At 39.2% G+C, this 25,992-nt stretch overlaps 1 protein-coding gene across 2 annotated transcripts in view; it reads left to right on the forward strand.

The window, feature by feature from the left end:
* The window catches only part of sytl5 (synaptotagmin-like 5), a 52,262-nt gene extending 32,480 nt beyond the window's left edge, over positions 1 to 19,782 (forward strand). For both annotated transcript variants that reach the window (XM_007901404.2, XM_042334633.1), the window contains 11 exons: positions 2,222 to 2,378; positions 3,500 to 3,617; positions 5,589 to 5,689; positions 6,238 to 6,336; positions 8,844 to 9,022; positions 9,823 to 9,925; positions 10,323 to 10,484; positions 12,682 to 12,790; positions 13,748 to 13,883; positions 15,428 to 15,636; positions 17,651 to 19,782. In XM_007901404.2, coding sequence (XP_007899595.1) covers positions 2,222 to 2,378; positions 3,500 to 3,617; positions 5,589 to 5,689; positions 6,238 to 6,336; positions 8,844 to 9,022; positions 9,823 to 9,925; positions 10,323 to 10,484; positions 12,682 to 12,790; positions 13,748 to 13,883; positions 15,428 to 15,636; positions 17,651 to 17,793 — 1,516 coding nt within the window. In that variant the 3' untranslated portion in view covers positions 17,794 to 19,782. The remainder of the gene's footprint in view (positions 1 to 2,221; positions 2,379 to 3,499; positions 3,618 to 5,588; positions 5,690 to 6,237; positions 6,337 to 8,843; positions 9,023 to 9,822; positions 9,926 to 10,322; positions 10,485 to 12,681; positions 12,791 to 13,747; positions 13,884 to 15,427; positions 15,637 to 17,650) is intronic.
* The last annotated feature ends 6,210 nt before the right edge of the window (positions 19,783 to 25,992 follow it).

The raw sequence follows: 25,992 nt of genomic DNA on the forward strand, positions 1-25,992 counted from the left end.
GTTGTACCACTTTTGGCAACTAATTGATGCTCCATCAAATGGACAGTATAAATGGGGGCAGATACACGTCAAATCCTACTGGACCCTGGAGGAGTTGGTTAGCGCTGCCAGGTCTTTAATAATATTGGAAAACTAACAGCCTTATTTGATTTTCTGTTCACCCAATAAGGTACTCATGCAGAGAATGACAATATTCTATTTTGGTAATATTCAGTCCAGATTTCATGCAGTGTTGAGTGGGAAATATAAATTCAAGAGAAACTCTTTTTCATCAGTGTCAATTGATCTTTAATATCCACCTGAGGACAGGCAGGCAAGTCATCATCTTAATGTCTCATCTACCAATTCAGTATTCCCTAGTACTGCCCTGAAGCATCAACTTATACTCAAGCTCAAGTTGAATGTAATATTTTCCTTAGCAGTCTTCTAGACATCACTGAAGCTTTTACTAGAATGCGGGCAAGTTCTTTTATTGTGAGGGATTGAATTCAGCAGCTCAGCAACCTTGTTCTCTCAGGGCTTTATCATGTTTAGTTGTCTACTTCCTCAGCATATCCTCCATGAAAAGTTCAATCCCTTGCTTTGTGGAGGTCTGTTGCACACTCGCCTCGCAGGCAAGAGGACCCGGGTTCAGTTCCCGGGCGAGGTGAAACCTTAGGCAAGTTTCCTTACTCAACACGCCTCTGCTTACCTAGCAGTAAGTAGGAACCAAGTTGTCACTCAATTGGCAGATCGCTTTCCATGGGTAATAATCCCTTCNAAAAAAAGGAAATAATATTAAATTGGTCACTCAATCCACAACCGTTTGTGGGGCACTGCTGTGCGCAATTGGCTGCCATGTTCTGCCCACAATAATACACAATAAATTCACTTTACACTATCTTCCGTGAAGTGTTCTGAGGCATCTCAATGACGTGATAAGGCACTATATCAAATGCAAGGATTCTTAGTATTATAAATTAGGTCTTTTTGCATCTTTTAGGTAAAGTTTTTGTTTCCCTGGTACATTGTAGAAGTAGGATTTATATAGAAGGGCTCATTTTCATCTAAATGAATTGTTGAAAACAATTATTGAGAATGTGTTTTCATTTCATGATATAACCCAGCAGCTTTGTTATAATAAAAGCAGAAAATGGCCATTTTGCTTGGCCAGTGGCCCTGTGCATTTACTATATAGTTGTTGCCCAAATATCATTAATACCCACAGGAATTACAGTTGAGTGATAGTGCTAAACAAAAATCCTATTAGCATCATGATTCACTGTGAATCAGTAGCTGGAAGAGCTTTAAGCGTTTAACATCTTATGAAATTTTTAGGATGGTGAACACCCCCGCTAACCAAATGTAAAAAGTTGTATGACATAATAAATGGGACAGTAAACATATTTGGAAATAGACTTGAGTATTATAAATAATCCATAGAGATCAGTGTTGCATTGTTTTATTTCTGCATGTGACTGATCCAAAAACTGTTGAGCACGAAGGATTCATAAACCTTTTCCAGAGTTGATTTAAATTAGGCCCTCACACCTACTTTTTAAAAAGGAAAAGAAAACAATTTTGATGTGGATGATGCTAAACTTTAAGAAAAAAACTAAAAAGCGTATGTTCTAAAAAGAATAAAAATCTTAACTACCCAGATACTGCTGGAGCTATTTTATGTATCTTGTTTACAACACACACTATTGATTAACAGTGTTTTTTTGAAAGCCTGAGAAGTTTATTTTCAACAAAGACAACTCAAACAAGCTGCTCTGAGATGTAGAACTGAGAGCATAAATGGTAGTTTATGTGCTCGATGTGTACATCTTGAATATAACTTGTGGATTGTACAGTAATAATGATCAATTCCTTTTTATTATAATACTCTTTAAGATATAGATGTTGCAGCAAAGGTTAGATGAATAACTCCTATGTAATATGTTGGTGAATTGTTCAAAAGGTTGCCTATTTGGATATGCATGTCTGGATCCCGTTGTGATCCACTATATTACTCTAGTCTAAAAATGTGATAGTTTTGTCAATTTTTTTCTTTTATATAAAATATATCTCAACTTCCAACTCCAGCTCGGGTGTCAAGCCAAGATTGATAAGCACCTTGGGTCATCCTTGTGTCGTGAAATGCATTTTATAAAAGTAAATTTATATTGTATTGTATAACAAGTTTAAATTTGGGCCTGAGAAAATATTGAATTCAGACATGTAGTATTGAATAACACAGGGGAAATTCATTTGGAGTGGAGACCAATGCAACGCAAGTAACTCCTGATGGTCTCAGGTCCTCTTTACCATATATTAACCGGAGCAGGACTACTACCCCAGTTGCACAGACTTCACCCTCACTGAGCAAACGCAGCATTACATCAGATTATATGAAGGTAAGCTGCAATGTTCAAATGTACACAGCACCTTGGGATGTCATTCCTGACATGAAAGGCACTATATAAATGTAAATCGGTTTGTTTGTTTGTGATTATTTCGGAATGCAGTAAAATATCAGACAGATTAATTCTATGTTCTAATTTACATACACCTTATTGTGAATGAGTATTAAATGTTACTTTTACACATAATATGTTGTGATTTTCACCACCACTGTGTCTAATTGAGTGACACGTTCAGTACATGAATTGCAGGAAATGCAGTTGCTTCACAAGGATTAATCATAATAGTTTGTCTGTCTCAGGCTCCATTTGAAGTGAAAAAGGTTAGATTGCAAAATGTTTTTTGTTTTTTGTGATGCACGAGTCCATACACTCATCAGTACTTGTTTTCATTAAACAGTGGATTAAATCTAATTAATAAAAGCAAAAGTACAGGTGAGTAAAATCTAAGGACATAAGATGAGAAGGGTGAGCAACTTAAAGGAAAGGCTGAGGGCACCACTTTGTATGCCGAGTATTAGCTTGTCTCTTTTTTAAAAAAATCTATAGTGAATACATAATTAATACCTGCCGACAGATATTAAGGTCTTAAGTGCAATATTCATGATTGCTGCTCCTAATGGTATTTAGAAATATATCACACTGACTTGTGAAAATTTGATAACAGATCACATCAGGACAATACTCTTCAATAAGGAAGGTTATACATAACTCCTAATACTTTTCTTTAACAATTAATACTGTATTTTTTTAGCTCTTTTTAAAACAATTTTTTTTAGCTCTTATTAACTCTAGCTCTTTGTATTATTTAAATAATGAAATGTTTCTTTCGAGCACCAAAACTGAATGGTAAGCTCTTGCCAGGAGGAATCAGCATGGAATCAGCCTGTGTTTTTGAGAGTACATGTTCCAAACATCTCTCTATGTATTAAGAATCTCCTTTGATCTTCAGAAAATCCTTTGGTTTCAAGAATATCCTTGTTTAAAAGTGCACTGATACATATTTAAAAAAACAAATTAACAAAAGAAAACCAAATGAAGCAAGAACATTTCTTTAAATTTAAACAATTTCCTACAGTGTTTAAAATGTTGACATTTTGTGTTTATATTGGTAGGCAGCATCTTCAGACAGCATTGACACTCTGCAAATGAGTAATAGTGTATCTGAAGATCTGTCCAGAGGAAAACACAATACACCTACAATAGCCATTTCAAAATACTCAATTTCATCAGGTATGTACTTGCTTTTTTGCCCATGTCTCAAAATGTTCAGTGTTTTATTTTCCTGGTTCTTAGCTGAGTTATTGCACATTATTAAAATGGAAGTCTTCAAAGCTGAGTAAGTGGAGAGAAAGGAAGGGACAAACTATCCTGATATATAATAACAACAAATTACATTTGTATAGCGCCTTTCACACCAGGACGATGCACTGGACAGTCAGGGATTTGGACCTGAGCAGGAGGTTGGGATCAGGAGGGGGGGAGGGCAGAGAGGGTAGGAGTAGGAGGGTGACCAAAGGGCCAGTTGAAAAGGAAGGTCTTGAGTCAGGTCTTGAAGGAGGCAAGGGAGAGAGCGAGGTGAAGGGACTGTGAGATGGAGTTCCAAAGGATGGGGCCAGAGAGGCTGAATGCTCAACTGCCTATGGTGGGACGGTACGGGCGGGGAACATGGAGCAGACTCACTGAGCAGAGGAAGCGGACAGGTTGATATGGAGTTAGCAGGTCACAGATGTAGAGAGGAGCAAAGCTGTGGAGGGCTTTGAAGGTGATATATATTACATATATATATCGCCTTCAAAGCCTATATAGTCTCTCTCTCTCTCTCTCTATATATTATATATATTATATATATATATATAGACAGAATATAATTCTGACTGGTTTATGAAACTGCTGATATTCACCAGCCCAATTACTACTGATGATTAAATTGCCTCCTGCTGGTTGTCAAGGTGCCTTTTGACCCATTTTATCTCAGTCTTCAAGAATGCCTTTATTTCTTTTATAGCTAACCGCTTCCTGCTGTTAATTGTCTTTTGTGTAAAGAATTGCTTCTTGGTGCCAGGGCTAAAATGTTCTCTTCACAATCCTAAACATCTTTTTTTTGCTGGGTGGGAGGCAAAATTGACCCCGGCCTTTCCAGGTAGAGGGAGGGGAAACCAGCCAGGGTTTCTGCTTCCTGATGCTTTAGAGCACTCTCTACTGCTATGTGCATGTGTGGCAACTGGGTGGAGAGAGGTTAGGCCTGGCTGCCATTACAGTCAAGTGGCCTTTCATCACTCACTGCCAAAGCTCACACATAGAAAATGGCCACATGGGCAGCAGAGGAATCCGCATCCATAGAACCGCATCCCAGCAAGAAGAGGTCATATAGGAGCAGGGAGGCCAATGGTGAGAATAGAGAATATAAATGGAGACACTACATTTATATAAGAACAACATTATATAGTAATATTTTCATGTCATTAATTACATACATTAGGCTGTGTTTTCAATTTAAAATAAAATAGTAACTCAGTTATGCGTTTGCCACTAAAACTATTTGAGAAACTAATTCACGCTGATGGAGATAAAGCAGTCTATCAGGAGGCTATGGACGTGCTAATGTGTAGTGATAGATCACAATCATTTTGTGGCACAAGCTGTCGTTGGTTGTTTCAGGGTTATCCAATAAATTCTCCCTTCCTCATTTCCCTGGACATTAATGCCCCTTTAAATTTGTCTGACATCTACGCTAATCATTTGAAGTGGTAATCAAACACAATACATTCAGTAAAAAAAGAAGCCTTGAAACAGACAATATCAGTGTGATGTTGTCATGGTGATTTCATCAGTGTGTGATGCTTATTCAGAACAGTGGCAATGTGTAGCATAATATCATAACATTTCATTTTTGTTGCCAATTTTCTCCCCTCCTCCTATCTTGAAGGTACAGACTCTTGTTTCAGTTCAAAAAGCACAGTCAGAAGTGGAAGCACAAGCTGACTTTTTTCTCACTTGTAGGCAAGAGACACTCGAGCCCATTATAAAATCCTCAGTTGGATCTAATTTTTACTAACTGTATTTGAACCTGTGAGATTCTGGCCTGTATGGATTTGTGCTGCACCAGTCTGTGCTTTTAATCAGAACAGTTTAATTGACCTTAAGACTCTTCTATCCAATTAACCAGACCCACAATTAATCTTATTTTTTTCTACCCTGCAGATCGCAGTAGGTCTGAGTTAGACCTGAGTGGATCTGCTATACAAGGGGATGATGATTCCATAAGCCTCAGTTCTGTGCCCGGAGGCCTTAATGAAGCTAAGGTTGGTTGAAAACAACACTTGTTAATTTGTAAAGTATTTCAAAATTCTCTTGTGTGTCAGCCATAAGAAGGCACTTATTATAGAATGAATTAAATGACAGGGTCATATGTTGTTAACTAAAGCTCTTTAATAAGCAAACACAGCCAACAGAGAGTGGAGCTCTTATATATAGCGTTTATATATATATATAGCGCTTTTTTAGAACAAAATTTGCTTATTGCGTGTTTGGGGTTTGGACCCTGACATTTACTTATTTTGGCATCTGAAGACTGTACACTTTAGCCTACAGTCAGCCAGGTACAATTATTATCGGTGACAAAAGAAGTTCATGATAACTGCTATTGAAGTGTATCATTCAGTTAATCGGAGATAAGTACGTTGTCAGAGCAGAACCTTTATATCATTTACATTTAGGGGTAAAAATGCAGTGTTGATGTGATAATTAAATCACAGTACATGGTGAGTTAGTAAGTTATAATAAAAGGCTAAATCAAATGCAAGGATTTTAATTGTTATATAATATTAAACCAAATCATTTTATTGTGTAGGATTACATGGAGGAGGAGGAAGAGGAGGACATTGATGATTTGGTCTCTATATATCGACCAAACAGTATAATAAGCAGCATAACAACTGGATTATCAACTGTAAGTTTGTAAATGTTGTCTGGGATGAATAGTAATTAAGAATCTGTTTTACTGGGAATTTGTAGCACATAACATGCCTTTAAGACCATAATGGGCAATAATGATTCCGTGGTAGGTTTGATCTCGATTTTTCCCAATTGGTTGCTATCCAAGTAACAGCTGTGAGAGCCAGGAGCTGAATATCAGACAACTTTTCTCCCAGTCTTTTCCCCCTTTTGCTGTTTAGGTAGCAGCCAGTTGGGAAAATCAACCTCAAACTTCTTCTGCATGCTTGAAACTACTAATAATAGGAGTTTATAGCACACAAAATGCCTTTAGATCATGATGGGCAACAATGTTAATCTTTTAACATACTGATGGGTAGAAATTCCATCTGCATCTAGATTTACATTGTTAAAACAGCATTTCAGAGCGTACAGAATTTGGAACGACAGGCTTAATTTGAAAACAGTTTTCTGAAGATTTATTTTAAGAAACAAAAATGTACCTTGTCTTACAAAAGTGTCTCCAGCAAGATGTATAGTAGAATGTCCATACAGCAAATTCAGGAGTACCCAACATACCAAAGATTAGTATTAGCCTGGTTCATTGGCAAGTCTAGGAGGGCAGACCAGTCACTGGGGGCAGGAAATCATCCCACATAGCTCCTGTTAACTTGCAAGCCAAAGCCATAACAGTTAAGGTGATCCTAGCTGGACAAGCAGTGGTAAAGCTTACCAAACTGTGCTATCAATGGCAACTTTGCGGCTTTAGCTAGTTAGACCTCAGCAGTACCCTATTGACCAACCTGCGCCTAATGCTTTCCAGATTAAGATAAGCAGGATGCTTCCCTCCAGGAAGAGAGTACAGATTCCATTCTGCTAATCTATCTCTGGAATTTCCATGGATGCATGGAATTCTTAGTTTGCGTTGGATACTCTTAAGTATGGCGATGAGTTGCCACGTGTGTCAAACACCCGGCTGACCAAACAAAAATGACAATTGTTCCATATACACTAAAATCCTGGCTAGCCGGACCAGTTGAGAGGAGAGAGGGGAAAGATCCTGTCTGGTGAGCCGGAATTTCCAGCTAAATGCAATTACAATGCTGGTACCGGCATTTACTGGCTTTCCTGGCTCCGATTTTTTTCAGTGCCAAAAAATGCCAGTAAATCCCAGTAGTGGCATTGTAATTGTTTGAATACAGGAGGCAGAATATATCGAATGAGCTTTCTGTTCGTGGGATTGAAACTGAGTCTAAGTCGATCTCCCTGGTCACTGAAGACCAACAAGCACAGTGAGGTGGGCGGGCACACTTTTTAAAACATTTTTCTTTTGGGCCTATTCCGGCTAGGTACGAATTCTGGATTCCCAGAATCTGGTAAACCAGGAGTTTGCTGTATTCCAAAAAAAAGACTTTCATCAGAAACTGTCTCTTTATTCTCTGTACTATGTGGAAATTCTAGTTGACATATATGAATGTCACCTCTAACTTTCTTTGTAGTGGGTTTTTGAAGGCTTTTTAACAGTCTCAATTTGTAAAAGGATTCTACATTTGCAAATCTAAATCTTTGTTAAGTGCCTCTTTATTTATCTTTAAATTTCACCTAAAAACCTAGCGTCTCGACAGAACCTTTACTTTGGTCTCCTCCCCTTCTCCTCTTCCCTTGCTCAGCAACCAACCTAACCACTGGATAGCTTTCCAATATGTTATCCTACATGAATGGTGCTATATAAATGCAAGTTGTTGTATTATGGTATACTATTAGAAATTATCATATTTAAGACCTCAGCCTTAGATCTTCAATTTGTTGCTGCCTACATGGCTATGCTTTTTCACCTCTGTAATTCCTTGTACTGCAGCACTGTTCTCACTATCACTCTGCAATCTCTTCCTATTCTTCCTTGATTATTGCATGCCCTTTAAAGAACAACCAATCAAGGTCTGACAAGAAGGGGACATTCCTCAATGTACCTGATCATGATGCAGAAACCGTGAGTTTCCTTGCTTAGCAGTTTTACTAATCACAAGTGCATCTATTTCTTTTATCTCTTCATTTTCAAGTAGAGTGTATGATATTTTAAAAACTCAATAGATTTTTCTGTTAATGGATCTTCTCTCAATATAGCTGTTCTGAAAATAGAAGTCTATGATTCTATAGCCTTTATATGTTAATAAAATTAACAATGTCACTAGCAGTCTACATTTTGCAAGAATATTTCCCTGTTCATTTCAGCGGGAAAGTGAAAGCCCATGTCAAGTGTGACAACTGGTATTGTTTTTCATTTCAGTGAGTAATTGGTTCATGGTTCTTTGTCTTAACTCAGATAAATTAGCTTTTTTTTACAGCTGAATTTAGGGAATGCATTTCATAATACACAACAGAAATTGGAAGCATTGTCAATTTTTAGATGAATAATAATGCTGCTAGAGCATACTCTAACTTGATGTAAATGATCATTAGGTAATAAGATAGTCAGTATTAATATATTGTTACATATTAACATCTGCTTGTTTCTCTTTGCAGACCAGTTTAAATAGCATGCTGAGTGTGTACAGTGAAACAGGAGATTATGGCAATGTGAATATCAGTGGGGAAATTCTGTTTGTGGTCAACTATAACTACAAAAGTGGGGCACTAAACATTAATGTGAAAGAGTGCCGTAATCTAGCAATTGCAGATGAAAGGAAGCAGAGAACTGACCCGTAAGCATTTTTCCTTTTTATAGAGAATGTTTAGTCTTCCATATGAATTCTTCTATCCTCCTTGGGGGAAGGTAAGCTCGGATTCCTTGGAGCTGAACTGGCTCCAAAGTGGCATGCCTGGCAATGGAATGTCGTAATCAAACCAACCCTCTGTGGTGGTCTCGGTAGTCCAGTTCCTGAGCCAGGCATGTCCGCTCTATTCCAGGGCACTGCTGATGACAGCCCAGCCAGCCTGGCTCATTGACATGACTTGGAAGGGTAGACCAGTCAATGGGGGCAGAGATTCATCCCACTCAGCTCCTGTTAACTCTGCAAGCCAAAGCCCTAACATGGAGAGTGGTCCTAGCTGGACAAGGAGCGGGAAAGCTTGCTGGACAGCAATATCAATGGCAAGCTGTGCAGTTTTAGCTGGTTAGACTCCATCACTTTGGGGTCCATAAGCTTTGGCTCTTGCCAACCCACACTTAATAGTTTCTGGAATTAGGTAAACAGGATGGGTTCCTCCAAGGTGAGAGAGCACATTCCATTCCAACAATCTAGGATTTCAATGTGTAGGTAGGAAGCATGGGAATCTCAACTTGGTTCGGATACCCTTAAGCTTACATGTGTCAGACACCCAGCTGACCAAAAAACACATATGAAGGATGCAAATTTCAAATGGTTGTGTCAGAGGTTCAAGTCCTGGTGGTTATTTCTCTATGGACAGTAACTATTTTAGACATTCATAGTGCCTAATTGTACCATTACATGGGTGTTTTAGTATGTGTCAGAACTGATTGCGATTTTCATTTGACCTGCAGTTATGTGAAGGCATACCTCCTCCCAGACAAATCTCGTCAAAGTAAGCGCAAGACTAAGCTGAAATCGAACACAACAAATCCGATCTTCAATGAAACATTAAGGGTTTGTTAATCTGATGTTTATTTTGTGGTTAAACTATTTGATTAATTCCCATCAATATCTGCTCAAAGGTTCCTATTTGTTGCAAATAGAAATGTATATCTGAGGTACTTAAGAAGATAATGAAAGTAAACCCAGGATAATGCTTTCAGATAGACTAGAAATTGGTAGATAGAAGTGGGGCTTGACCCCACAACTCATAATGTTGATAGAAATAGTTTATAAAGCAACATTTTAGTAAAACGATGAGAGGAATCATTTTATGAGATGAACTATTTGTTTTATGCTGATTAATTTTATCTGCTATTAAATAATGGAAATTTCTCAGTGATGCAGTAGCTGATCAGACTGCCTCACCTGTTATCTGTACATTATACCAACTTCCCAACTGTTTTTGCAGTACACTATCAGTCACACACAACTTGAGACGAGAACTCTGCAGCTTTCAGTCTGGCACAATGATAGATTTGGACGGAACAGCTTCCTAGGTGAAGTGGAGATCCCATTTGATTCCTGGGATTTTGAAAATCAAGTTGAGGAATGGATTCCATTGCAGCCAAAGGTGAATTTAATGAATACATTGTTACAGAAATCCAGACCAACATTTGAAAAAATAACATATCCATACAATAAAACATAGATGATGATTGTGAAGTGTGTTTTCCTTGTCATATTGGAGAGACAAAAATGAACAAGTGACTTTGTGGAGTCCTAGAGCTCAGCGGTTAGAGCACTTGCCTCACAAGCGTGTGACCTGAGTTTGATTACCAGCAGGGCAAAACGTTGGACAAGTTTCCTTACTTCACACACACGCCTCTGTTTACCAAGCAGTAAGTAGGAACCCAGCTATTAGTCGATTTGCGGATCGCTTTTCCGGGGATAATAATTCCTTCAAAATAAATAAAGATAATTTGGTCACTCAGGGAGCCTTCAAGGAGGAGATAGTTCGGGGACAGAACAAATACATTCCCAGAAAGGGGAAAGGTAGGGCATCCAAACCTCCCTGGATGAATAAGGAAATTGGGATTAAAATAAAACAAAAAAAGGAGGTTTATGATAAATGTCAGGTCCAAAATTCAGAAGATAATCAAATAGAATATAGAAAGTACAGAGGAGAACTGAAAAAGCAAATAAGACCGGAAAAGAGATTGTATGGGAAAAGATTAGTGGGGAACATGAAAGGGAACCCTAAGGTGTTTTATAAGCATATAAAGAATAAAAGGTTAGTCAAAGGTGGGGTGGGTCCACTTAGGGACCAAAGAGGAAATCTTCTTGTGGATGCAGAGGGCATGGCTGATGGACTGAATGTGTACTTTGCATCTGTCTTTACAGAAGAAGAAGATGCAGCCAATGCCACAATATCGGAGAGGGTAGAGAAATTAGATAAGATAAGAATAAACCAAGAGGAGGTATTAGAAAGGTTGTTGGTGTTCAAGGTAGATAAGTCACCTGGTCCGGATGGGATGCATCCTAGGTTACTGAGGGAAGTAATTGATTGGAAATAACGAAGGCTCTGGCCACAATCTTTCAATCCTCCTTGGACACCAGGGTGGTGCCAGAGGACTGGAGGGTTGCAAATGTTACTCCCCTTTACAAAAATGGACAGAAGGATAAACCCAGGAACTACAGGCCAGTCAGTCTAATGTCAGTTGTGGGGAAACTTCTAGAGATTATAAACCGGGACAAAAAAAATTGTCACTTAGAAAAATATGGGTTAATAAAGGACAGCCAACTTGGATTAGTTAAAAGCAAATCATGTCTAACAAACCTGATAGTTTTTTGATGAAGTAATGGAGAGGGTCGATGAAGGTAGTGCAGTTGATGTAGTTTGGATTTTTAAAAGGCGTTGATAAAGTGCCACATAAGAGACTTATAATAATATAATAATAATCCTTGCATTTGATATAGTGCTTTTCACGTCTTCTCGACATCTCAAAGCGCTTCACAGAATAGACTGTAAAATGAATTGACCATGCATTTGTGGGCGAAACGCAGCAGCAAATTGTGCACAGCAGTGTCCTACAAACAGTCGTGGATTGAAAATGACCAATTTATTATTGTTTTGCAGGGATTATTATAACTTATAAGCAAAATAGAAGCCCACAGTATTAAAGGGACAGTGGCAGCATGGATACAGAACTGGCTGGGAGACACAAACCAGAGAGTGGCAGTGAACAATTGTTTTTCTGTTTTTCTGACTGGAGGGCAGTGTGCAGTGGTGTCCCCCAGGGTTCAGCATTGGGACCACTACTGTTTTTGATAAATGACCTGCACTTGGATATAGGGAGTACAATTTCCAAGTTTGCAAATGATACTAAGCTAGGAAAAGTAATAAGCAGTGAGCAGGATGGTAGCAGACTGCAAGAGGACATAGACAGACTGGTAAAATGGACAGACACTTGGCAGATGAAGTTTAATGTGGATAAATGCAAAGTAATGCATTTTGGGAGGAAGAATGAGGAGAGACAATATAAGCTGATGGTACAATCTTAAAGGGGGTAAAGGAACAGAGAGACCTGGGGCTTCATACAAGTAAATCTTTGAAGGTGGCAGGACAGGTGGTATAGCTGTTAAAAAAGCATACGGGACACTAGGCTTTATAAATAGGGGCATAGAATACAAAAGTCAGCGAGTTATGATGAGCCTTTATAAAATATTGGTTAGGCCTCAGCTATAGGCCTGTGATTCTATGATTCTAAATGAACATATTTAAGAAAATTGTAATCGTATTCTTACAGAAATATTTCCTTTGTTCTTAGTTCGAACCTATTGTTGATACTGTTCTACAATATAAAGGAGAACTGACAGTTTCTTTGTGTTATACTTCACCTGGCCAGCATCTGACTGCTGAAACAAATCATCCTAAATGTGAGTAAATTTACACATATTACAGTTTTCTAGGTGAAATATTAAAGAGTTGATTAAACTGAGAAGTGCTTTTGTAAACATGTAGCAATGTGACTAAGGACAGATTTAATGATGGAACCGGTAATCATCACAAATGAAGTTATTTCATAGGGAAGAATAAACAAATGAATAAAATGTTCTTTGTAGTCTCATTACTGTTCTGATAAATTCATAATTTAGCATTAACATACAATCTGAGAAATCAGTCTGAATTTTTAAATGGGAAGAATTCAGTGATGTGAGAACAACGTAGAACAGTGGAAATTATTACAAATCCATATTAAAAGATGTTTAAGCAAAGCATCTATTTTGCTAAATTTATAAATATGTACAATATTCATGTCTTCACCATTGACTTGGTGTTCAATGGTCTTATCTCTACAATGAGAATCTCACTTTGAATGCTCTGAAAGTCTATCTTTCATCGTGTGAGACACTGATCTTGATTTAATGGGCATGATGAGTTCCATCAAATGGTATTGGATTGATGTATGCAATGATCACCTACCATTTTCCCTCCCATATTTGTTACTCATAACAAAGTAACTGAATAATACTGGATACTGAATAATTATCAAATGAAGGAGTTAAATACTTGCACCGAAAAAAGCTTGGTAGTATATGGTGCTGAGGTGAATGAGTACTATCAGTACTAACAGTCAATCTTTCTTGAGGAAATGGTTTTCGGAACGTTAAAGAAACACAACTTGGCTTAATAAATGGAAGGAATTGGTACACGTGGAATTGTGGAGTCAGCACCTTCCGGAGAAGAGGAAAGTTGGAAAAAATCCAGACAAATATGCCGACCATAGCACAAATGTTTCATGATTGTGTTTTAAAAATAGATATTTTCCTTAGTTTCATATTAATTCTGTCACCTGTAATCTTAAAACATTGAAACTCTCCCATGTTGCACAGCTAAAAGGAATTTCAGTAGAGGAAGGAAAAGTTCTGCCCAGGTGGCTTCTGGTGGCCAACTTGAGGTACTCATTAAGGAAGCAAAGAATTTAACAGCAGTAAAAGCAGGAGGAACCTCAGATACATTTGTTAAAGGGTAAGTCATTCAATCTGTGTCAGTGTCTTATTAGCTAAGAAATGGACTTGAGAACATGGGTATCATGTACAGACATTTTTATTGACTTAAGACATGCATTATTTGGTTTTGGAGCTAAATTGCAAAATTATTGTACATTCTGTCTGTCTGTCTCATTCAGTCAGTCTCTGTGTGGCCAGTGGCCCTCCTAGCCCTCTCGCATGCTCATAAAAAAAACATTGTGTTTATTGTGTATTTTTTCCAAACTGAAGTGGTACTTCATCTTAAGGCTGTAAGAACACTTTATCTTAACATTTAAAATTGCATAGAATTGTAGACCATTCTTAAAATCAGGCTTAATTTAGAGCCAGTTCTTTTGAATAACTTTGGAAAATCAGCTTCCAAATTAAGGCTGAATTTAAGAATTTTCCACTAATTTGTGAAAAAAATTTCAGATGAATGGTTTTACAGGTATGATGGAATTTCAGGCCTCTGATTTGAGAAAGATTTACTATATACAACAAAACTGTTGCACTCAATAGGAAGAAAGGATTGCACGATGTTCATTAACAGGAGACAACAAAATTAACAAGCTTTTATAAGCAAGAGTGGGCTGATATAGATGTTTCTGAGAGTGCTACTTGGGAATACTATCTGTTGTTACATAGCAACAGTGTTGCTACAAAAGAGTCAATTCGAGAAGATTGCAGCCCACCATATTTTACATCTCTAATTATAATCTCAACCACAATTACAGGTCCAGGGAAGGTATCCATTTCACATTAAAAACTTCATGACTTTAGCATACAGTCCTGTCAAATATTACTGCATCATATAAATATATTGTCTAAAAGATAATACAAACAACAACAAATTATACATAGTATTATGTCAAGGAATGAAAACTTCATCATCATCAACTTTATTTCATGAAGTTTAATTCACATTGAAGTAGTATGAAGATAAATGCACTATAACAGATATCTGGGTGAAAATTGGGATTTGTAATGTTGATTTTTTCTGGAAATGTGGGTAATTGGTTTTAATATTCTCATCGAGTTCACATATTAGCAGTCGTGTCCTCTCAGTCTACCTAATAGCTTCCCCAGTTAAAGCCACATAGGTTTTCTCTGGTTCCTTGTGGTTTGGGTCACCACTGGCATAATGGTGAGAACTGGCTTCAAGTATGGTCAGATCCACAAAACATGTTAGAGATGTGGGGCTACCCTTTGGTCATATAAACATTTGTACATTTCTGAATTCTGAGAACCACTTAAGAAACCTTAATAATAACAATAATCCTTGCATTTGATATAGTGCCTTATCATGTCTTCGAGACGTCTCAAAGCGCGTCACAGAATATGCTGTAAAGTGTAGTGACTGTATATTTTGTGGGCGAAATGTGGCAGCCAATTGCGCCCAGCAACGTCCCACAAAGACCTCATCAAAACAGTGGAAGAATACCCAAATCCACATCTCTAATGGAAATCTGACATTATCGATGAAAAATGTCTCAACCCCAAGATTACTGCATGCTTACTACTTGTTACTTTTTTTTATTTCAGATATCTACTTCCTGATAATAGCAAAACATCAAAACACAAAACCCCTGTCATTAAGAAGAGTGTAAACCCTCATTGGAACCACACCTTTACCTACAGTGGATTATACCCCAATGATTTGCAGAATGTCTGTTTGGAGCTGACCGTTTGGGACAAAGAATCCCTCTCCAGCAATGTGTTCCTGGGTGGTATCAGGCTTGGCACTGGTGATGGTAATCTTTTCATAATTTTATTTTCATAATAATTACTTGTTGACAGAAAGGACAAAGAGCAATGTGAATTCCAGATCATAACATCTGTCTGGATATTTTAACTCCAGACAAGGAATCAGTGGCTAACATTTCCCTTTCCTAGACAAAGGAGTGCTGAGGCCAGTTCCCACTGCCTAGGTTGGGATCAATCATTCCAAGAATAAACTCTAGCAGCTTTCCAGTGTTTAGTACCATGCCAAGCAATGCAGGTATCCTTTGAAATAGGGTAGGGAGTGTATACCTTCAACCAAGCTCTTTTAACTGAAATTAAATGGAACTGAAGATAGTGTTCGTTTTTGCATGTTTAGCACAAAATCACTATTCGCCAACTCCGTCTCACTTTGTGAAGAACTGAAAACACCATTATAAACACTCTACAGATAAATTGTGCAAGAGACATGTGGACCGGGAGTGGCCTTGTAGGCATATATTTCCCCTCCAATTTGCAAAATAATGGAAGTGGTTTTGCAAACGGGAAGGGAATGTGTCAAATGTACACATGAGTAAGTTTTTCAGGTCTGAGCATTAGTGAAGAATTGTGTTGTGCTTTGCATTTGAATAGAAAGTTGATTAAGCAGAAACTACTTATAAACCCCTGCTACGTTCTCCTTTGTGGTCAATGGCTTTTAATGCTCTTATCTTCCCAATTGAATTAAAGGTTTACAATGGACACTTGTGGTACATCAAAGGTAATGTAACAAGCAATGAGGTCTGGTACATGTCAATCTCCACAAAGAGTAATCTTTTGCTACTTGCTGACAATGGGATTTCCAAATGTTAGTGATTCGACCGTGCTTACTGTCACTTCACCCTCCCACGGCACAGTGTCATACTCTGCCACTGCCATGCGCTCTGGGACGCTACCCTGCGTGAGGGGCATGATATAAATGCAAGTTGTTGTTGATTGGCATGTAGTAGATCCCATTATTCTTGGAAGGGGGCCATGGCTCTGCAGACACTGAATTCAGCAGTAAATAAATAGTACAGCAACAAAAGCAAAACCCAATCTTATTATTTTACTATACTATTAATATAATTTTAATAATAAAATTTATGTTTAATATAATATCTTTGAATTTGATATAGCGCCTTATTACTTCGTTTAGACGTCTCAAAGTGCTTCACAGAATATACTGTATTTTGTGAGCAAAACATGGGTGAATAATATAATAATGTACTTATATTATTATTAATCTACATTTAGCACCTCCAGGTTTGACTATGTTAACTCTGCTTGCCAGTCTTCCCAACTCTTCCCTACACAAGCTGTAGACTATTCAAAACTCTGCACTTGTGTCCTCTCCTGCACCAAGCTCTGTGAGCCTATTGCCCGCATCCTCTCCTGGCTGCACTAGCTGCCCATGCCCGAAAGGATCGTGTTTAAGATCCTTGTCCTCATTTTTAAGCCCTCCATGGCCTTGCTCCACCTTATTTCTGTGATCTTCTGAAACTTTACCATCCCGCCCTTACCCTCAGCTCTGAAGGCACCAGCCTGCTTCACAACCCCACCCTGCCCGTTCCCACCTACAGTGGTCTGCTTTTAGCCCTTCTGCCCCCATTCTCTGGAACTCCATCCCAGAGTCTCTTCACCTTGCCCTTTCCCTCACCTCCTTTAAGGTCTATCTGAAGATTTTCCTCTTAGACCACATCTTTGGTCATCTTCCCACCTCTACCCTCCTTGGCTTCCACCCCTCTTGAATCTAATCCTCAACTCAAGTGCAAACCCTCAACTGTCCAGGGTGTTTCCCATTGTGAAAAGCACTATATAAATGCAGATTGTTGTTGTTATAAAGAATCTGAAGCAGGACCAAATTAGACATTGATATTTACTATTTGTTAAAGCAATTTGTATTGTTCATCTCACAGATTAAGAAATGTATTATACAACTCAAAATATTCTTTGAATAGATGAATAGAAAAAAATTATCATCAAGGCACCTAAATGTTCATTTTTCAAATATTTGTTGTTCCACAGGGCGTAGCTATGGCAATGAAGTTGATTGGGCTGATTCCCAAGGGGAAGAGCAGCATATGTGGCTTCAAATGATAGCAAATCCAGATGTCTGTGTGGAGAGCACAATAATGCTGAGATCCAGCATGGGAAAGCAAAAATTTTGAATGTCGCAGGGTAGAAAATTCAACACAACACTGAATGCTGTTCCCCAAATTCTAATATCATTGAGACTGATATGACTGTGATTGTCTGTGATCGTATCTTATGTTTTATACAGCTACATTTTTATTCTTTTTCATTTCTAATATCCATTTCCTTGGGATTATGTTAAATAGCTCTTGCAGCAGATGTTGAAATTGCTGGTGCAATAGTTGAGAGGACAATTTCCTCAAGTATTTATGCATTCATGGCTCAGTTATCAGGAATTTTGAGCACCTCGGCTAATGGATGGAGAAATATATAGCCATGTTTCTAAGATCAAATACCATCAAAAATGAAATCATCTTTGATTCCTTATTTCTTGGTATAACTGAGGTAGTAGTTTTTTTATTTGTTTGTTTATTTGCACCAAAAGCTATAGGAGAACTTGTGGCTGCTGATGTGGCTCCACACTACTGCCAATTCTGCTTTAAACTAGCCACAAATTGGGTATCTGAGAGGGACTTGCCCTTTGATAATGGCTCCCACCCTATTAGGACATAGATGTGATCCTCTCTGCTATTATAAAGCTAGAATCAGAATCCCATTGTGAGAATAAATACATTTGTAGTTATATTAAACACAAGTCTGAATTAAGATTTAAATGTTGTTGTCTTTGAAAACTACATGTAGAATTCAATGTAATTTAATGCTTAAGCTCCTGCTATCATCGCAAAGATCTTTAGATTATCCAACCACAACCCCAATATTAAAAAATGTCATTTCCAATAATCTGCAGGCAGTGTTCTGGTTTCATTAAGTTTCAGAGCAGTACATGTCATATGGTTATCCTGGACCAAATCAATCTATCATATATCAGCACTCCAATGACTGTTGAATTCACCATCTACAATTATAGCCACAGAGCAGAAGAAGCTCTACTGTATAATGTCACCAAAGTATATGAACAATGTCCTGGGAAGTAATGTTGTTGGAGCAGAAAGTGAATTTGGTGGTAAATTTTACCATTGAAGATTCTTTGGAGATAACATTATCAGTAGGAGCATTTGAAAACTTGAGTCAAAAGTATGAATTCTGTCTTCATACGTTGTGTCTTCATCGCATATTCAAAGTGATAGTGCTTCAAAACAGAAACAGTAGGCACATAGAAATTATATTTTACAGAAAGGCATTTAGTGTTCATTGGAACTGCAGGCACTTCAACAGGCATGCAAAAGCCTCATGAGTGTAACTGCCATCTGTGGTGTCTGTAGTATCATTAGTAATCTAATGTACAAGTAAGTAATGTGGCATCTGTTAGTGTACATGAAATGATTCACTATGTACACCATGCGGGTAAATATCACAGTAAAAGCAGTGCAAATTACAAAAAGGAGACTTTCTAAAGCTTTGCATTGGTCTGAATATTTGTCCCAAGTGAAATTTTAGATGGGACTCCTGAAATTCTGAGCACAGCTCCTGGCAGTCTTATTCAAAGTTTGCAACACATTACAACTATGAAACAATCATTTGAATTTTAGTAACAACCACAATTTTATAATTATGGATTCTGAGTTATTAACTACTAATGGATAAAAAAAATCACTTAAGTATCATCTATGAGCACTCCTCCCGCAGAATTAGTTCACTAGATGTGCAATATGGACAGTGAAATTCTTCGATTAGAAAATAGAATAAAGAACTTTTATTTTTTAGTGCTTAGTGCATGGATAAGTACTGTCAAATATAGTGCTTGATTTTGTAGGCAATTACCTGACTATTAGCAAGCAATGACAAATTTAGTTTGAAATAAAGTCATTGAGTTATTATTAGCAGTAACTAAACATTATTAATTGTGGGCAACAACTCTAGAAAATGCATTGGACTTGGATGGAAAAAAATGCAAATTGATGTAATATTTTATCTATTCTGTACCAGGTTACCCTCTTCTGAAAAATGTTGCAAATTTAAACTGTTTACATTTCTGCACCTTTACAACAATAAACAAATTGTGCCACCATAAAATGTTCATTTATTCTAATACATTTGTGTACACCCCCCCCCCTCCCTCATCCATACCCTCTCCAACTCTCCCTCCTCCTCAAACTCCATGGTCTTTCACCCCACGATCCCAAATCCTCCCTCCCCACCAGCAAACCTATCTGCATTTCGCTCCAAAATGTCCACTCCTTCTCAAATAAATTCTTACTATCCATGACCTCATCCTGGATGAGCAGATCGATATTCTTGGGTTTATGGAAACCTAGTTCTCCCCCAGTGACCCTGTCCCCCTCATTGATGCCTCCCCTTCTGGCTATGCTTTTCACCAGACCCCCCTCCCCAACCAATGTGGCAATGGGGGTGGCCCTCATTTCCCAAGCTTCCCTTGGTGTATCCCCCTATTCCTCTGGCTGTTTCTCCTCCTTTGAGAACCTCACCCTCTACCATCCCTCCTCCCTCTCAAAATTCTCCTAGTTTACCCCCCCACCACCCCCCCAATCTCCTGGCTCCTTCCTCACTGATATCTCTTCTCTCCACTCATCCCTGTCTCTCTGCACTGAATACCTGCTCATAATGGGTGATTTCCACCTTAACTCCCCTTGCACCATCTCCTTGGATTTCACTGCTCTCCTCTTCTCCCTAAACCTCACTCTCCACATCAACTCACCAACCCACAACCATGGCCATTCCCTCGACCTTGTCATCACACATGGCCATGACATTTCCTATCTGTCTATCATGGACAAAGCTATCTCGGACCACTTCCTTATCTTTCTCTCCTCTCGCATCCCTTTCCCCGCTTCCAAGCCTTCCACCATCTTTTTCGATCTCTGTAAAAAGCTTCCCCAAGCCCCAAAACCTTAAAAATGCCCTCTCTTTCTAGGACCTCCGCTCCCTCTGTCCCTCCACCTGCAGTTATCTTGATGCAGCCATCAAGCTGCTGAATGACTGTCTTTCCACAACTTTTAATTCCCTGGCTCCCCTCAAATCTAGGGTTGTTTCCAAACCCACCCGCTCCCCCTGCTTACTTAAAACTCAAACCCGGGCACCGATGGCAGAATTTGGCCTTCCAATTCACCATCTGTGGCTCAAGCACCTCCGCACGTACCGCCTCTCCCTTTCACAGGCCAAAAGGTTTACTCCAAAGTCATCCTGGAGGCCAAAAACAACCTGAAGACACTGTTCTCCACCCTCCATGCATCCTCTCAAGCTCCCTCTATCCTTACATCAAACGCCAAGTTGAGGGGCCCAGACTTCTTTGCCTCAAAGATTGAAAACATCCACTTGGCTACATCGTCCTCTCCCACCCCCACCCCCCATGTCCCCTTCCACCCCACCCAGACCATCTAAACCACTTTCATCCTCTGCCACAGCTCTTGCCACTCCCCCCTCCTAACACTCCTCTGCCCCCATTTCTCCCACCTCCCTCTCACCCGCATGAAGTTCACCTGCTGCCTTGACCCCCTCCCCACCCAGCTTCTGGTCACTCAACTTCCCCGCTGCCCAACATGGTCAACCAGTCTCTCTCCTCAGGCTCTGTTCCACTCCCCCTTGAAACATCTGTCATCACACCCCTCCACAAAAACCCACCCTCAATCCCTCTAATCTCTCACACTACCATCCCATCTCCAAACTACCTTTCCTTGTCAATTTCCTGGAAAGCATTGTTGCAGGTCAACTTCAGTCACACCCCTCCCTCCACTCCTTCCTTGAGCCCCTGTAGTTTGGTTTTTGCCCTGCTCACAGCACAATGACAGCGCTTGTCAAAGTCACAAATGACATCCTCTCTATTCGTGACCAGGGCTCCCTCTGCCTCCTCATCCTCCTGGGTCTCTCTGCCGTGTCTGACACAATCGATCACACCATCCTTCTCCACTGCCTCTCCTCCCTCATCTACCTTAGTGGAACAGCACTCACATGGTTCAAATCCCACTTAAGCAACCCCCTCCATTTCACCTCAACAAATGATTTCTCCTCCCGCCCCAGTCTTGACACCTGCGGGGTACCCCAGGCCTCCATCCTTGGCCCCCTTCTTTTCTTCATCTATATGCTCCCACTTGGCAACGTCATCCACAGTCATGGGATAAACTTCCACATGTATGGGGAAGACACACAAATTTACATTGCCTCCTCCAGCTGTGACTCCAGGTCCGCTGATGTACTGTTAGCTTGTCTGGCAGACATCAGGGCCTGAATGAGTGTACACTTCCTGCAGCTGAATGTGATCAGGACAGAAGCCATACTCCTTGGCTCCCATCAACATCTTCACTCTTGCGGATCTGAACTCCTCAACTTCCCTGGGCTCTCCCTCAGACTCATTGAAACAGTGCGCAATCTAGGCATCCAGTTTGACCCCCAGATGTCCTTTCTTCCCCACATCCAGTTACTGATCAGGACCGCCTTCCTCCACCTCAGCCACGTTGCCCACCTCCGACCATACCTTACCACAAATGCAGCTGAAACCCTCATGCATGCATTTGTCACCTCCCACCTGGATTACTCAAACACACTCCTCGCCAGTCTCCCCAGCTCCACTATTCAAAAAGTCCAGCTCATTCAGAACTCTGCTGCCCTCATCCTTACCTGAACCAAACTCCATACCCACATCTCACCAGTTCTGACCAGGCTCCACCGGCTCCCCATCACTGAATGGATCGACTTTGAGATCCTCACACTCGTTTTCAAATCCCTTCACTCTCTGGCACCTCCCTACCTCTCCAACCTCCTCATTCTCCAATCCACCACCCGGCACCACCGTTCAACTGGCACCGGCCAACCAGCATGTCCCTCGCACTCTCCGCCCCACCATTGGAGGTCACACATTCAGCCACCACACCCCGAAACTCTGGAATGCTCTCCCTCAATCCCTCCGCCTTGTACCCTCTCTCCCCTTTTTCAAGTCTTGCCTGAAAACCTTCCTTTTCAACCATGCTTACGGCCACCTCCCCCCTCCCCCCAGCTCGGAGTCAGGCTTCGCCACCGTTAAACTCTCTGAGATGCTACCCTGCGTGGAGGGCGCTATATAAGTGCAAGTTGTTGCTTTATAAATGTTTAAGGTGATGATTATAAAATAACCATGTACAATATCTCACAATTATACAAGTTTTACTTTTCTCTATCACTCTGTATCTCCAATGATGCAGCAAATACAACAACAACAACACCATTATATTTATAGAACGCCTTTTACATCGGGATGATGTCCCAAAGCGCTGAACAGTCAGGTGTTGGAGCCTGAGCATGGGGGAGGGGTGGTGTAGGGGTGAGGGAAGGCAAAGAGGTGGGAGGGAGACCAAAGGCACAGTTGAAGTAAAGGAGACCTGCCTTGAAGGAGGCAAGGGAGGAAGCGAGGTGAAGGGACAGTGGGATGGAGTTCCAGAGTTTGGGGGCAGAGAGGCTGAAAGCCCGCCACCGATGGTAGGGCGGGTCGGGCGGGAGACATGGAGCAGACCGGAGCCTGATGAACGGAGGGAGCGGGCAGGTTGGTAGGCAGTCAGCAGGTCAGAGACTTTATATATTTTCACTATAAGCTTACTCTTTTTTAAATAGCTTGCAAATAAACCCCCATAAACAGGCTGTAGTATACTTGGTAATGCACAATACTAGCATGAACATTAAAATCAGTAGCTATAAATGAAACTGCATATCCCAACTTGGAGCAAGCTTTCTCACCCAACATGAAATGTTCACAAAGAATTTCCTGTCCAACCAACAGTAAAATCTTGTGTGCAATTACTTCATATGAAGATTTTGTGTACAAAAAGCCAGTGTGTGCCAACATTACATATTGAACAAATTATCATGAAAGGAATATCCCAGGATGGCGCCATACTATGATGACAGCTTGAGAATTCATTTGAACTACATTCCTCTTTCAGTATCTAATTAAAAATAAGGTTTCTACAGTTAATCTCTAAGGTAGCTAGTTTTCTGATCAAAGCACGTCAAAGCCTGGGGTGTTTGATATATTTGACAAGCATTTATCACCAAATGTTTGTGTACTTTTTCTGAAATATGGAAAGAGGGATTTTTTTACTGAAAAATAAAAATATTGTTATCAAGGAATTATACAGCACAGACAGAAGCCATTTGGCCTGGTGTGTCTGTGCCGGCTCTTTGAAGAGAACTACTCAAATCAATCCCACTTCCCGCTCTCTCCCCATAGCCCTGCAAACTTGTACTCCCCAAATAATTATCTACTTCTCTCTTAAAAGTTGTTATTGAAGGATAATTCTTTCTATTATTTCCCAGGTTCTTGTTACCATTGTACAATTGGTCATAAGCACCCTTTTGTTCAGGAAATAAATTCTCATGATTATTATTGATAATTATAAACGGTTGGGCTATCATAATCATTATAGCAATTGTGCATCCTGATATAATGTGTACCATGTCACTGGAGTTTGGATTACCTATTTCAGACCAATAGCATCACAATAGCAGATTGGCTACCAAATGACCAGAGCTAAGTGACCTTTTAGCTCATGTTCAATTCCAATTAAATTTCTTTGTGCAGACTGTGAAAGGACAAAAGGAAATAGAAAATGATTGGTCTGTGTTGTCCTTGAATCTAGATTTATGATCTGAAACCTATAATATATGGGATAACATTATCTTGCACAGCCATATTATTATATAAACTAGGATCAGTAAATTAGGTTTTCTGTGTTCCTTTCATACATTTTGAATATAATATTTTTATTTTGATTCTTTAGTACATTATCTGCAAAGGAAATTGCGCAGAATCACCCCATTTAAACACAATACTAACAATGAATATAATGAAACTGTGTAAAAGCAAAATATATCTACCATTACTTCTTGATTAAAACAATACTGGAGTTGTACAGAATAACAATAATAGATTTTTTGTTTGATAGGCTAGACATATGTTAAATTGTTTCAATATTAAAAAGATGAAATCAAACAGAAATATTTCCAAAATTCATTTGTTTTTCCCAAAGAATGAACATTTTATATTTGTACCTATTGCAATTACTGTATAATTGCATTTTGATTACAAAGAGAAATAATATATGCATCAATTTAGAATGGATTTGATATCACAGTATATCAGCATGGAAACTATTATAAAAAAGCACAATCTCGGTAACAAGATGAAAGGTGTTTAATATTAAGGTAAAGAAAGCTCACAGCCAAAAAACACTGCTGAAAGATCCAGAACTACATCACCTCATAGATGGATTCAACACCATCCCAAGGTTTACAAAGCTGTGAGGAACATAGTACAAGGTATAAACATTTTTGAATTATGAATATGTAGTTTACGTTCCAATAAGACATCTTGAATAAAAGACTTCATCAGTTAAACATGTTATTAAACTGACATGAATAATTAACAAGCACATGATCCAGTGTTTATTGTCTGGGATAAAGAAATCTTGAGCTAAATGTTTACTACCTCTTGGCAATATCAACTTCAGAAGATGCTTATAATAATAATCCTTGCATTTATATATGACTGAAATATGCTAATGGCTCCCTCCATTGCAACATCATCAACAACAGCAACTTGCATTTATATAGCTCTCGTCATGCAGGGTAGTGGACCACTTAACAAACCCAAAAGGTTGAAGGGACTGAAACTAGCAATATTCCATGGTTTGGCAAGAATTGCTATATATTATATCTAGCGATGTCTCAAGACAGTTAAATCTGCATTTTCAGCTATTCAAAAAAAAGTTTTTTTATGGGATTCCAGAACATAAAGGGCCACTAAAAGAGTTTGTTTTGGCAACAATTATTATTATTATTATAAAAGGAATCCCTCATAAGCTTGAGAATGTTATCACCTAAACTATTTTGTAGCCAAAGCCCACAAGGTATATACAAATAATAAGATACTACAATTAAAAAAGCAGTTGCATTTTTCACCTGGTTAGAGCACTCGCTTTGCAAGTGAGAGACCTGAGTTCAATTCCAGGCAGGGCGAAACCTTGGGCAAGTTTCCTTACTCCACACGCCTAATAATAATCCCTCCAAAAACCCCAAACAATAATAAATTGGTCATTTTCAATCTACGACTGTTTGTGGGACATTGCTGTGCGCAATTGGCTGCCGCGTTCGCCCACAAATATACAGTCAATTCACTTTACAGTGTGTGTTCTGTGAAGCGCTTTGGGACGTCCTCCTGACGTGAAAAGCGCTATATCAAATGCAAGGATTATTATTAAGGATTATTATTTGTGGTTGTTATTGTTCAG

The sequence above is a fragment of the Callorhinchus milii genome, unplaced genomic scaffold (genome assembly GCF_018977255.1).
Source record: "Callorhinchus milii isolate IMCB2004 unplaced genomic scaffold, IMCB_Cmil_1.0 Scaffold4, whole genome shotgun sequence".
Taxonomy (NCBI): domain Eukaryota; kingdom Metazoa; phylum Chordata; class Chondrichthyes; order Chimaeriformes; family Callorhinchidae; genus Callorhinchus; species Callorhinchus milii.